Source organism: Elephas maximus, chromosome 20 (genome assembly GCF_024166365.1).
Source record: "Elephas maximus indicus isolate mEleMax1 chromosome 20, mEleMax1 primary haplotype, whole genome shotgun sequence".
NCBI classification, from domain to species: Eukaryota; Metazoa; Chordata; class Mammalia; order Proboscidea; family Elephantidae; genus Elephas; species Elephas maximus.
Window position 1 is genome coordinate 62,958,194 of NC_064838.1, and position 14,145 is coordinate 62,972,338.

The window sequence follows — 14,145 nt, forward strand, 5'->3', positions numbered from 1 at the left end:
AGTTCATATACTGTCCATGTCTCTGAAAAGCCTGAATTTCATGAGATTTTGAAATTCTGTTTTGTAATTTCCCCGTTTTATAAAGATTCTTCTGTAGTGGTAGCCAGGCACCATCAGTCCTTCTCGTCTCGTGGCAAAGGAAGCAGTTGTTCATGGAGACAATTAGCCACACATGCCATACCCTCCTCCTCTTCCTGACTCTCCTTCTGTTGCTCTGTTTAACTTTTTGATGTGTACTTGGCAAGCAGAGCCGACAGCAAGGTGCGGTGTCCTTGTCCTCCAGAAAAATCAACCCTTGGTGCAGCTTTCTAGATCAGCTGCATTAGAATTCCCGGGGATACTTAATGAAAATGTAGGTTCCTGGGCCCTATCCTTGATGGATGGTGTTAGATTTTCTGTGGATTGGGCCCTAGGGAATTACCAGGTAATTGTTCTGCGCACTAACATTTGAGAATCACCTATAAAGACTAAGGTCAAGCTATTCAGAAGCAAAATACTTTCCTTGCCCAGTCTGGGAAGCTAGTAGAATTTGGCTGTGGCATAACTGATGGCATCAACATAACTAAGAAAGAATGTATGCACAATCAAAGGTAGGCTCCCTGCCAGGAATTAAGAAGGAGAAGGGGAAATATCCGGTGCAGTGGACTGGACTGGGGCTCAGGGAGAACATGGCAGCTCTGCTGGTGGTGTAGTCTAGTCTCTAGAGTGGGGGGATTTCAATTGGGGGAAGTTTTATTCAAGGCAAGGATGAATGGCCTCAAAACTGTCCACCTCTTTCTGCTTTGATACCATGCTCAGGAAACCTTTTTTCTTTAATTTTTATTTTAATCATTAATTCATCTTTCCAGGTACCTGGATAGTAAGAAAGACATTTAAAGGGCTATTTGCTCTGAAAACGAATTGCACCATCATTCTCACTTACCTGTTGGTGTCTTGTGAGGTTGGCTGGCATTAACCAGTTTCCTATGGCCTAGCCAAGTCTGGGGCACTGGTAGATCTGTTTCCTGGACATGTCACATTCGGTATCCTACTACCTTTAGTGCAAGCGCCTCAGCTCTAGAATGCCAGTAAGTATTAAATAAGGAAATGTTATGTATCTGAAAAGCAATGGTCTTTGGTGAGTCATAACACCACTGTCTTGTCTCTTACAGATTGTTAGAAGATATAGTGACTTTGATTTGCTGAACAACAGCTTGCAGGTAAATGTTTTGAAACTCCAAGGACACACATGATTGCTTAGGGTGACTTAAAAACTGGTTGAATGGGCAATATCAGGAACAAGAAATTAGCAAATTTCTCAGACAAAGGAGAAAGGCTCATTCTTTAAGCAGATGGAAACGTGTAGCTGTAAAAATAAACTTTTGGGAACAAACATGTGATTTATGGTTAATAGGTACCTTGCAACTGAGTACCTGTGTGCCAGACTGCATCCCAACCACAGTCAGCGGATGCTGTTGTATTATCTTCTTTTCACAGATTAGGAATGGTTGCTAGAGTTGTTTACTTAGATGGAGCTAGGACTTGGACCCATCTTGCTTTCAAACTCCCGCTCTCTCCACTAAACTAGGCTCTGCTGTCAGCATTCAGATCAACATTCAGCAGTAACAATAGAGACTTAGCCTTTTCTGGTGTAAGTTTTTCTCTTAAATACACATTTCTAAATTCCTTTGATTTAAATGTTGCTAACTAGGTGGTCAAAGAGCACTGGTGGTGCAGTGGTTAAGCACTTGGCACTTAACCGAAAGGTCGGTGGTTCAAGCCCACCAGCCGCTCCATGGTGTGACAGTCTGTTTATGTAAGATTACAGCCTTGGAAACCCTATGGGGCAGTTCTACTCTGTCCTATAGGGTCACTGTGTGTTGGAATTGACTATAGAGCCAACGGGTTTGATTTTTGGTTTTAACTTGGTGGCTATAATGGAAAGAGGGTTGAGCTACAAAGGCTTTCTCTGCAAACACAGCCAGTGCTGGTAACGATTGAAGGGTCCTAGAGGGGCATCGGCACTACAGGAAGTACTGGTGATATCACCTGTGTCTTCACTTGGCAGACTGGTCTTCAAGTGCCGTGAATTGCTGAAGATCACTGGGCTTGTGTCATACCTCAGATTTGATTGACAACATAAAAAACCAATTGCTGTCAAGTTGACTCCAACTCATGGCAATCCCATGTGTGTCAGAGTACAACAGGGTTTTCAGTGGCTAATTTTTTGGAAGTAGAACATCAGGCCTTTCTTTCAAGTTGCCTCTGGGTGGACTCATACTTCCAACCTTTTGGTTAGGAGCTGCCGTTAACCATTTGTACCACCCAGGGACAACTGGTAAAATAAAACCCTTTACACCTGAGCCACAGAAGTGTTTGGCTTATGACCAGCTCAGCTGGGAGGTAAAGTACTGGTCTTTCCGTGGTGAGCTAGCCATCATCGCTTTTTCTGAGTGACCTCTGATCCTGTGCACAAAGGTCAGGAGGACTGCTGGCCATGGAAGCTTCCTTCAAAAAACCAAATTTTATTGGTCAGACTTCAGAAAATAGCATTTGTAGAGTCCGAACCTTAACATTTATTTACAACGCTGCTGAAAGCACACATGCCTTATTTTTTTCCTAGTAGAATTGTCCTGAGTATCAGTAAACCTTTATGTAATTACCATATTTGTCATGCATTTGAGACATGTTGTCTTTTTATTTTAATTGTACGACCAATTTAAATTTCCAGATAGAATATTGGGCAAGATTGAATGTTCCATGTTGACTGGTTTAATTGGTTTCACTTAAAGATTTTAGTAGCTTATTCTTTAAATTTAGACAAAAGCTGGGAATGTGATGGCATGCTAGCTAAGGCACTATCTTAGACTGGGTTCTCTAAAGAAGTAACAGCAGTAAGCATATAAATATATATATATAGAGAGAGATTTATATCTAGGAAATGGCTCATGAGGTTGTAGAGGCTGAAATGGGTCAGGATGGAGGCTTCCCCTGATTCACATAGCTGGTGAACCCAAGACCGGCAGGTCGGAGAGCAGGGCTCTTGCTCACAGGCTGTGAAGATCAGTGAATCCCAAGACTGGCAGATAAGCTGCTAGCTCAAGTCCCAAGAACCAGAGGTCAGACGAGAAAGAGCCAGCTACAGGATCCAGAGCAGACAGAAGCCGGAATATCCGCTTATATTTGGATGCAGGCCACATGCCCGAGGAAACTCCCTTTCAACTGATTGGCTACTCACAGCAGATCCTGTCATGGGGGTGATCACATGTAAACACTAAGAATCATGGCCTAGCCAAGTTGACACACAATCTTAACCATCACAGTCCACCCCTTATCAACTTGGCGTCTGTACACATCTCCTTAAACCATACATAATCTCTGAATAAAGACAATTATAGAGTCATGCTTGCACCTAACATGATAAAACAAACACACATACAACCAAAAATGCGCTAGACCGGTTTACATCTTATATTTTATAAGTGAAGAACACGAAAATATTTGATGCACACATACAGAAAAGAAATACTCATAACAATTACAGTCCTTGTTTCTGCAACTGGTCACGTGGCCATAAGTGGTATTTAGAACTACCTTCTTCCACCACCCATTCCATATTCCCTTTGCCCTCGGCAAGCATCTCAGCAGGTCATGGCTCTTTGCCTGGTGGGGTGACCCAAGCCTTCATTTCTGAAGGGTATGGGCCATTAGTAGTCATGTCAGAATTGGGTTGCTGTAGGTTTCCATTGACTTTAATCTCAGGGCATGGTAGTACTAAGAGATGCCCTAAAGGATCTCCTGCATCCCAGACATGCATTTATCTCCATTATGTAATATCAGTCCGACAACTTCTTGGTCATCAGGATCAGTCACACCAGCCAGTATGGTAACTCCCTTTGTTGCATGTTGATCCAGAGGCATAAGCAGCCCAGAGTGACCAGGTGGCATTCTTAGCTTCTAATTCAATGGAATAAGTGACGTGTTTCCAGGTGGGAGCATTCCTCCCTTTGGAACTAAGACCTCTAGAACTGCAGAGCATAAGGTCTTAGGGACAGGAAGCAAAAAACTTGCCAGTGGGTCACTAGGGGTAATAGTGAGTGATGCCACCCCATTTCCACTCCCTGATTCCTGGACCCATGAATCCTGGCTATGGGAGATACAAGGCCTTATAGTGGATGCTGGTTTAGAGCATATAAAGCCTCCTGGAGAACATCGCCCCAACCCTGCAAGGTATTACCATCTAGCTGGTGCTGTAATTATGTCTTTAGGAGGCCATTCCATCATTCTGTCAAGCCAGCTGCTTCAGAATGATGGGGAACATGGTAAAGCCAGTGAATTCCATGAGCATGGGCCTGCTGCCACACTTCATTTGCTGTGAAGTGAGTTTCTTGATCTGCAGCAATGCTGTGTGGGATACCAAGATGGTGGGTAAAGCATTCTGTAAGTCCGCAGATGGTAGTTTCGGCAGAAGCATTGCCTGCAGGAAAGGCCAAACCATATCCAGAGTAATTGTCTATTCCAGTAAGGACAAAACGCTGCTCTTTCCATGGTGGAAGTGGTCCAGTGTAATCAACTTGCCACCAGGTTGCTGGCTGATCACCTGGAGGAATGGTGCCATATCAGGGACTCAGTGTTGGTCTCTGCTGCTGGCAAACTGGGCACTTAGCAGTGGCTGTACCCAAGTCAGCCTTAGTGAGTGGAAGTCCATGTTGCTGAGCCCATGCATAACCTCCATCCTGGCCACCATGGCCACTTCAGGCATAAGCCCATTGAGCAATGACGGGAGTAGCTGGGGAAAGAGGATGACTGGTTTCCACAGAATGTGTTATCCTACCCGCTTGATTGCTAAACTTCTTCTCTGCTGAGGTCACCCTTTGGTGAGCAAACACATAAAACACAAATATCTTCTTTTCTTTGACCCATTCAGAGAGGTCTGTCCACATACCTCTTCCCCATAAATCCTTGTCTCCAGTTTTCCAGTCACGTTCCTTCCAAGTCCCTGATGATCCAGCCAAACCATTGGCCACAGCCTGTGAATCATATACATTTGTACATCTGGCCATTTCTCCTTTCAAGCAAAGTGAACAACCAGGTGCACTACTTGAAGTTCTGCCCATTGGGAGGATTTCCCTTCGTCACAGTCCTTCAGGGAGGTCCCAGAAACAGGCTGTAGTGCTGCTGCTGTCCACTTACAAGTGGTGCCTGCATATAGTGCAGAACCATCTGTAAACCAGGCACGAGTTTTCTCTTCTTCAGTCAGCTGATCATAAGGAGCTCCCCATGAGACCACAGGTGCAGACTGGGAGATGGAAGGTAATATGACAGGAGTGGAAACCATTTGGGCATTTGGGCCACTTCCTCACGCAGCTTACTTTTGCCTTCAGGTCCTGCTCGGGCCAGATCTTGTATATACCACTTCCATTTAATGATGGAGTGCTGCTGTGCACATCCAACTTTGTGACTCTATGGGTCAGACAACACTCTGTTAATGATGGACAGCTCAGGCCGCATGGTGACTTGGTGTCCTAAGATTAAGCATTCAGTCTCTACTAAGGCCCAGTAACAAGCCAAAAGCCGTGTCTCAAAAGGAGAGTAGTTATCTACAGAGGATGGCAGGGCTTTGCTCCAAAATCCTAAGGGTCTGCACTGTGATTCACTAGTAGGGCACTGAAAGACTCCAAACAGCATCTCTATCTGCCTCTGATACTTCAAGCACCATTGGATCAGTTGTATCATATGGCCCAAGTGGCAGAACGACTTGCAACACAGCCTGAACCTGTTGCAGAGCCTACTTTTGTTCTGGACCCCACTCAAGACTAGCAGCTTTTCTAGTCACTTGATAATTAGGTGAGAGTAGCACACCCAAATGAGGAATATGTTGCCTCCAAAATCCAAAGAGGCCCACTAGGCCTTATGCCTCCTTTTTAGTTGTGGGAGCAGCCAGATGTAATAACTTACCTTTCACTTTAGAAGGAATATCTCAAGAGACCCCATGCCATGCCACTGGATCCCTAGAAATTTCACTGAGGTGGAAGGTGCCTAAATTTTTGTGAAATTAATTTCCCACCCTGTAGCATGCAGATGTTTTACCAATAAGTCCAGAGTCGTTGACACATCTTCCTTATTAGGTCCAGTCAGCATAATGTCATCAGTGTAATGGACCAGTGTGAGGTCTTGTGGAAGGGAAAGGTGATCAAGGTCCCTGCAGACTAAATTATGACATAGGGCTGGAGAGTTGATGTAGCCCTACCAGTTGAGGTAGGCAACTAAAGGTGTATTGCTGGACTTGCCAGCTGAAGGCAAACTACTTTTGATGGTCCTTTGAAACAGGTATGGAGAAAAAGGCATTAGCCAGATCAGTAGCTACATACCAGGTACGAGGAGATGTATTATTAATTTGCTCAAGCAATGAAAGCACGTCTAGAACAGCAGCTGTAGTTGAAGTTACCACCTGGTTAAGTTTTCAGTAACCCACTGTCATTCTCCAAAATCTGTTTTTTGCCCAGGCCAAATAGGTGAGTTGAATGGGGATGTGGTAGAAATCACCACCCCTGCATCCTTCAAGTCTTTGATGATGGCAGTAATCTCTGTAATTTCTCCAGGAATTGCTTTTGGTTTACTATTTTCCTAGGTAGAGGCAATTCCAATGGCTTCCACTTGGCTTTTCCTACCATAATAGCCCTTACTCCATTTGTCAGGGATCCAGTGGGGGGGTTCTGCCAGTTGCTGAGTGTATCTATTACAATTATGCATCCCGAAACGGGAAATCACTACAGGATGGGTTCAGGGACCTACCGGGCCTACTGTAAGATGGACATGAGCCAAAACTCCATTAATAACTGACCTCCATATGCCCCCACTCTGACAGGCGGGCCACAGTGATGTTTTGGGTCTCCTGGAATTAGTGTCAGTTCAGAGCCAGTATCCAGTAATCCCCGAAAAGTCTGATTATTTCTTTTCCCCAGTGAACAGGCACTCTCGTAAATGGCTGTAGATCCCTTTGGGGAAGGCTGGGAGAGAGATTAACAATATAAATTTTTGGCAGTGTACTGGAATCCTTCCTCAAGGGTACCCAGCCTCCCCTTCCTTCAAGGGGTCGTGGATCTTTAAACTTGCTCAAGTCTGGGAATTGATTGAGAGACCATGACTCTCTTTCCTGGCTGTTCGAGTTAGATTGCTGTTCACCTGACCTAGAATTCATCCATTTGTACAGATCAAGTAAATATTTAGTAGATTTCCTATCTATTTCACTCCTAGGGACACCATGACTAAGTGGCCAATGCCATAAGTCCGTATGAATCAGACTATTTTGATTATTGCTTTGACTCTGGCTGTCCATTACTGTAACCACGCCCACCTTGTCTCTGTTGATTGAGTACAGCTACTTGGTCCCTACTACGTGGGATCCAGTTAGTCCCATTGTAGTTAGGTGTCTTAATTCCATTAATTGTAGTTCCTCCCATCAAATTTACATAAAATAGCAATCACAGCAGTCTTCAAAGATGCTGGAGATTCCTTCACAAATTCATTCTTCATAGTTGTGGTAAAAGGTATGTCCTCTGGGCACTCCATGTGTGGGTCAGTGAATCTAACCTGATAAATCCACTCTAGCATGCCAGTTTCACTAAGCTTTTGGATACCTTCTTCTACAGTATACCAAGGCAGATCTGGTACTTCAACTTGATTTAGTATAGGCTACCGCATTTTTTTTTTTTTTTTACCGCATAATCAATGCTTCAGCAACCTAACCAAATAAACCACTAGATCCTTTCCTAACTTCTTGAGCTGACACATTGAATGAGGAATCTGTGCTTAGTGGACCCATATCAATAAACTCAGACTGATTCATCTTTATGTTCCTTGCACCATTATCCTACACCCTTAATAGCCATTCCCATACATATTCTCCAGGTTTCTGTTTGTACATATTAGAAAATTCAAGCAGTTCTTCTAGAATGTAGTGTACCTCCTCCTGGGTCACACTTTGTACGTCACCTTTTTGGGCTCACTGGAACTTAAGTCTAGTTATAGGTCTAGAAGCCAGAATCCAGTAGTGTGGAATTGTTTTTAGAACACTGAGCATTGTCTTATAAAGCATCAGCCTCAGGTAATGTCCCAGGCAATGACTCAGGCAAGGCCTCTTTAGAGGTAGCTGGGCTAGGGCTAATCTCATTAGATGGGGGTGGAGGGGCTGACGGTTTTTCCGGGCAGGTAGGTTTAGCAGAGAAACATGGAGTAATCTCTTCAGATGGGAGTGGTTCTATTGGCAGGAGTGATTCAACTGAGTTTAGGGGCTCAGTGTCTATAGCTTCCTGATTATCTGCCCAAATGTCCCTATCCCAAGTTTCAGGATTCCATTTCCTCCTAATCAATGCCCTCACTTTAACTTCAGACACCCCTAGAGGTTGGCAATTGAGCTGGCATTGTAATTCAGTCACTCTTACAATAAGACTCTGGGTTTGGTTTTCGGCAATATCAGCTCTGTTACTACAAGAAATAAGGCTTTCTTTCAAAACACAAGCGAAAACTTTGAGGTCGTTTATGTGGCACTTGAGCTTTAACTCTGAAGCCCTGAGCTCATCTCTTTCTTTCACCAGTTTGTCTAGCGAAAGTAGGACCAGCCAACCAGCTTCCTTATACTTCTCATTCTGACAGAACTATAGAAAGGTATCACGTGTTCACGCAGAGCCTTGCCTTTCACCAATGCCTGATCTTCTGGTGGTGATATTATGCTTATTTGTATCGCCACCACATGCCATGGATTAGCAGTGCCCTCTTTACTCCTGGAAGGAGAGTAATCAACATCTTTAGACTTGAGAACCAATTTAGAAAACGCATCCATACCGTTTTGTGTCTCTAGAACCACTCTTGTAACCAAATGTCTTAGGCTGGGTTCTCCAGAGAAGCAAAAGCAGTAAGTGTATAAATACATATACAGAGAGAGATTTATATCAAGGAAATGGCTCACAAGGTTGTAGAGGCTGGAATGTCCCAAGTCTGTGGATCAAGATAGAGGCTTCTTCTGATTCACGTAGCCACAGGGTCTAGCGAACCCAAGATTGGTAGGTTGGAGAGCAGGGCTCTTACTCACAGGCTGTGAAGATCGATGAATCCCAAAATCAGCAGGCAAGACCACGAGGCTTCTCTTGATTCATGTAGCTGCAGGATTTGGTGAACCCAAGATTAGCAGATTGGAGAGCAGGGCTCTTGCTCATAGGCCCTAAGATCAACGAACCACAAGATTGGCAGAGATCCTCCTAGCCCAAGTCCCAAGATCTGGAGGTCACACAAGCAGGAGCCACTGCAGGATCCAGAGCAAGCAGAAGTCAGAACGTCCACTTATATTCAGATACAGGCCACACCACCAAGGAAACTCCCTTCCAACTGGTTGGCTACTGACAGCAGATCCCATCATGGGGGTGACCACAGATAAACACTGAGAAGCATGGCCCAGCCAAGTTGACACACAATCTTTACCATCACAGGCACCGAGGGGTGGCTTATTCCAGCAGTGAATTTCCCCTATAACCCATCCAGATGCAGTGGTCCACGTGGCAGTTTTATATTTGGAAGTTACCGCTGGGCTTACGGTGTATTTCTGCTTTTACGTGCAAATGAACCTTTTCCTAGTCTTAAGCAAGGGAAATGAGTGGGCCTTTGTACAATTATGTTCTGCCAGGGCTGAGTAAGAATTGTGGAAAAAATATTTTTGAAATTGAAATTACATATAGACAAAGGCCAGCCCTGGAGAATGGTGATGGCAGGGGTATGGGTGGGGGGACGTACCTCCCATTTGGGCTTACTTTGTGGATATAAGGTTGAATGTCGATGACTATTCAATTATGGTCTTTTAAACATAATGTGTATGTAATTTTGCTCCAGCGCAACTTTCCCTCTAAAAACAGGCACTTTAAACGTGCATCTTATTTCATATGCAAATATACACATGTATTGATGTTGGCGTGTGTTGGACAGGATGCGGCCAGACATCATTTCAGTGGGAGGCTTTTCTGGATCCAAGTAAACACACAGAAGAAAGTACATACAGCTTTTTTGGCAACAAAATAACTTCAAAACAACCTCCATAAAGCAGGCCAAAAAGACTCCAAAACCACAGAGCAAAGCTGTGACCATGATTTTCAGTCTTTGTTTACCCTTTTGACAGATAAATGAGTTCCTGCTGAAGACAGAGAAATATAATACACATATGCAGAGTTGTCTGAGTCCAATAAGAAAATGCTTAAGTGAAAAGCAGTATGTAAAATGCGGTATAATATAATTACATGAAATGTTTAGAAATATTGGAAGGGATTATGCCAAATGTTAACTGGTGACCCCCCTCCCCCCGCCCAGGTGGTGGGATTATGGATTCTGTGTTTTTCTGGTTCTGTACACTGTTCTGTACTCAGGGGCAGTTAGTTTTAAATTGCCGAATGATCTCTCACGGCTGGCGATGGAAACTGCGATGACAAAGAGAAACTACTTGTTAGCGCACCTCCTGAAGTGGTGCCCAGGGCACACACCCTACCTGCCACGCCTTAGTTACACCTCTGTCTGTACTTTCCAAGTTCTCTACAAACAAGCATGCTTTAAATTAGTGCTATAAGTTAGTACTATAGTTGCGCTGTAAGTAGAAAAACAGAAAAAAAGCTAATTTTCCAAAAATTTTATAGCAAGCATCCATTGTGTTAACAACAAAGGAAAATCACCACCTTATTTTAAGGCAAAAAGGAGCCTTGGTGGTGCAGTGGTTAAATGCCCAGCTGGTAACTAAAAAGTTGGTGATTCGAACCCACCCGGTGCTCTGCGGGAGAAAGATGTGGTAGCCTGCTCCTGGAAACCCTATGGGGCAGCTCCACTGTGTCCTATAGGGTCACTATAAGTCGAAATCAACTGGACAGCAATGAATTTTTGGTTTATTTTAAGGCAAAAACAAAATTAGTGACCATCTACGGAAGACAGCATACAATGAAGAAAAGGAAAGAGGGAGGAGGTTGAAATGATGGAAAGGCTCTCAGACTTGGGAAGGAATCCTGTCCTGGCTCTGCCCCTTAACCAGCAACAAGACTCTGAGCCAGTCATTTTCTTTCTCAAGCCTCACTTTCCCCACCTGAAACAAAGAGGTCGAACCAGATGATCTCCGAGGTCTTTTATAGCACAAATATTTTGTGATTTGAGTTTTACTGCCTCTCGTTGACCTAGGATAGACTTCACTGTCTACCAGGGGAATTTGGAACAAAGCAGGCTCTGTTGAGAGCTTAGAGCTTCCGGGAATACTGACTGAAATGTGGTTGAAAGCAATTTGCAGATCATTAAGATCTGAGGATGGAAGTGAGTGAGGAGAGATTGATCAATTCAGAGTTTGAAGCTTTTCCCTCCAGACGAAAGCTAGTTATCTCATGACTGTGATGTAATTAATGGTATAATGTGGAGACTTTTCCTAGATTACCAAGAGGCCAGATTATAGGCTCCACTTTGGGGATTATCCCCCCTTTACATTGTCACGCTGCAGGTGTTGTGAATGAAACTCTGGGGACTCCGCTGGTGGCCTTCTTGTTCTCTTTTTCCTTTTTCCAGGGACTCAAGAAGGGAATCCAGAGGGCACATTAAAAGGAAAGGTATCAGAAGCAGGGCAATGACAGCGTGGCTCGAAGCCGTCGTCCTTAGTGTGGAGGCGTTTAGGAAGTCGGTGGCTGAGTAACTTCATCACTGTCAGTGCTGATGTTCCTACCCTTCCTTTTTAATTAGTCTTTGGAGTTCTAAATTTTATATTCTGTGATCGGTAAGCAGTTTCGAAATTCCAGGAGAAAGCTGAGAGGGAAAATAAGTGTCTCTTAAATGCTAATCTTTAAAAAAAAAAAAAAAACACAGCACATATAGACATGGTTTTAGCACTTTTAGGAACATTCATTGTGAGATCTTAAGCTAGGTCAGGAGAAACACCCCCAGTCTGCCTGAGATTGCAGGGACACTAATCAGCTGTTGGCGGCTGTGGGCAAGAGAACTCTTTATTCCACTTGATGATTGGGAAGAACCGATGGGATGTCTGGACAGATCAATACATTTTCCTAAAGTGAAATGAAGCTGGAAAAAATAGATTGGTTGAATCTTGGAGGCCACAAAGTTCCCAACAGATCCTTTATCAAATACATTCTTATCTCCCCACTGTGAATGAAAAATACTCAGAATATTGGGGCTTGAATTTGGCGATGTCAGACGTGACTCTCCATTCTCAAGTAGGTAGGATTCGGCTGGTTGTTTTGTAGTGCAGGCAAATTGGTTTTTGTCAATGGTAATTCTCTTTTTCTTCTTGCTACGTATACAATCAGTTTGATGACCAAAAACGTTTTTCTTTAGTTGAAGAAAGTAGTACATGAATACTGTAAACATTTCATAATATAAAAAATTTTTAAAAGTTACACGAAAAGAGAGTAGAGGGAGAAAGCGGGCTGTCTCATTAGGGGGAGAGTAATTGGGAGTATGTAGCAAGGTGTATATAAGTTTTTGTGTGAGAGACTGACTTGATTTGTAAACTTTCACTTAAAGGACAATAAATATTATATATATAAAAAAAATTAACAACCAGCTCCCAGAGTTAATGATTGTTAACCAGTTGGCATGAGTTCTTTTAGACATTTTTTGTGCATATATTACCCTCTCCCTGGGCTTACACACACATTTACAAATAAGTGACGTTATATACTCCAACTTAATAAAAGAATTCTAAAAAGGAGTAAGTTAGTTGTATGTGATTGAACAGTCCATATCCCCAGACACAAATAATAATGGAGCTACTGGCTTGGGTGTATTCTGGCCGAGTGTGGTGCTTTCTTCATAAATACACATTTTATTTAGCTAATCAAGAGATGGCTATTCAGGAAAGCCTGATTTTATGGATGAGGAAAACGACCTAAAATTTAGGTCTCTCATCTGGCCCTCAATTATGCTGTGGTAGAGGATTCACTCTGAGTATGCTGTGACATGTTTTCATAATTACATTGGAGAAATAGGCAGGCTAGAGTTGTCAGCCAGCCTTTCATCTTGTCTAATATCAACTTCAAGGTCTTTTTTTGGCTGCGTCATTGTCGTTTGAAAATTACAGCGTGGAACAGGCTAAGCCAGGTTTGTGCACGTGGGTGGTTTAGATTACACCCTTGTCTGAATTCAGCATGCCCTTCTCTTTAGACTTCGCCCTAGATCGATACACCTGCCACTAGAATGGCTCTGATCTAAGCGCAAGTGTTGAATAGCGCTACTCTTTGAAAGTGACTTTGCTCATTGAATTGATGCCAATCTGATGCCTTTTTTTTTAATTAAAAAAAATAAACTCAAAGTTTTAAACGATCTAGGAAATGATAGATTGAGCACCTGTGTTTACTTTTCCTCCCCAGACCACTCTAAAACAACAGTGAACTGATTTAAAAATACGCATGTACACACACACACACACACACACACACACCCTCAAGGGCAAATAGAACAGGAGAGGAGAAAACTGCAACAAAACACATGAAGCTAAAAAGTCATTAGTTGAGAGATAACTGATTAAGCAAGTATAGGGAAGCAGGGGTCAGGAGAAGATAACCCCATTGGGTACCAGTCTACACCGACTCAGTGTGTACCACCAAAAAAAAAACCAGTGCTGTCGAGTCGATTCTGACTCATAGTGACCCTATAGGACAGAGTAGGACTGCCCCATAGAGTTTCCAAGGAGTGCCTGGTGGTTTCAAACTGCCGACCCTTTGGTTAGCAGGTATAGCACTTAACCGCTATGCCACGACGGTTTCCGTGTATACCACGGGACCCCCCAAAAGTTCAACAATTGGCAGCCTCCAGAGTGGGTTAAGAAGCAGTCAGATCCCCAAATCTCCCCTATTTGAGCCACCAGGGACTGCCCTTCTCCCCCAGCAGAAAACAGAAAGCGTATTCTCTGTAGAGGTAGAACAGTTTTTAGACTGGGGGATGCAGGCACAATTGAACACATTCACGTATAAATGTGGTGCCCAGCCCCAGACTTCTTCCTCCACTCAGTTCCCAGAATACTGGCAACCAGGCTCCATCCTCCAGGCAGGAGATTAGAAGATTCTTTTCTGACGAATCTGTCTAGCCTATGAGGAAAAAAAAAGAAGAAGAGCTAAAATCACTGAGGTCAGAGGTTCCCCAGTA

General features: G+C 43.5%; 1 protein-coding gene across 11 annotated transcripts in view; it reads left to right on the forward strand.

Moving 5' to 3' along the window:
* The window catches only part of PXK (PX domain containing serine/threonine kinase like), an 89,709-nt gene that overhangs the window by 24,296 nt on the left and 51,268 nt on the right, over positions 1-14,145 (forward strand). For all 11 annotated transcript variants that reach the window (XM_049861780.1, XM_049861778.1, XM_049861781.1 and 8 more), the window contains exon 3: positions 1,152-1,199. In XM_049861780.1, the coding sequence (XP_049717737.1) occupies positions 1,152-1,199 (48 nt within the window). The remainder of the gene's footprint in view (positions 1-1,151; positions 1,200-14,145) is intronic.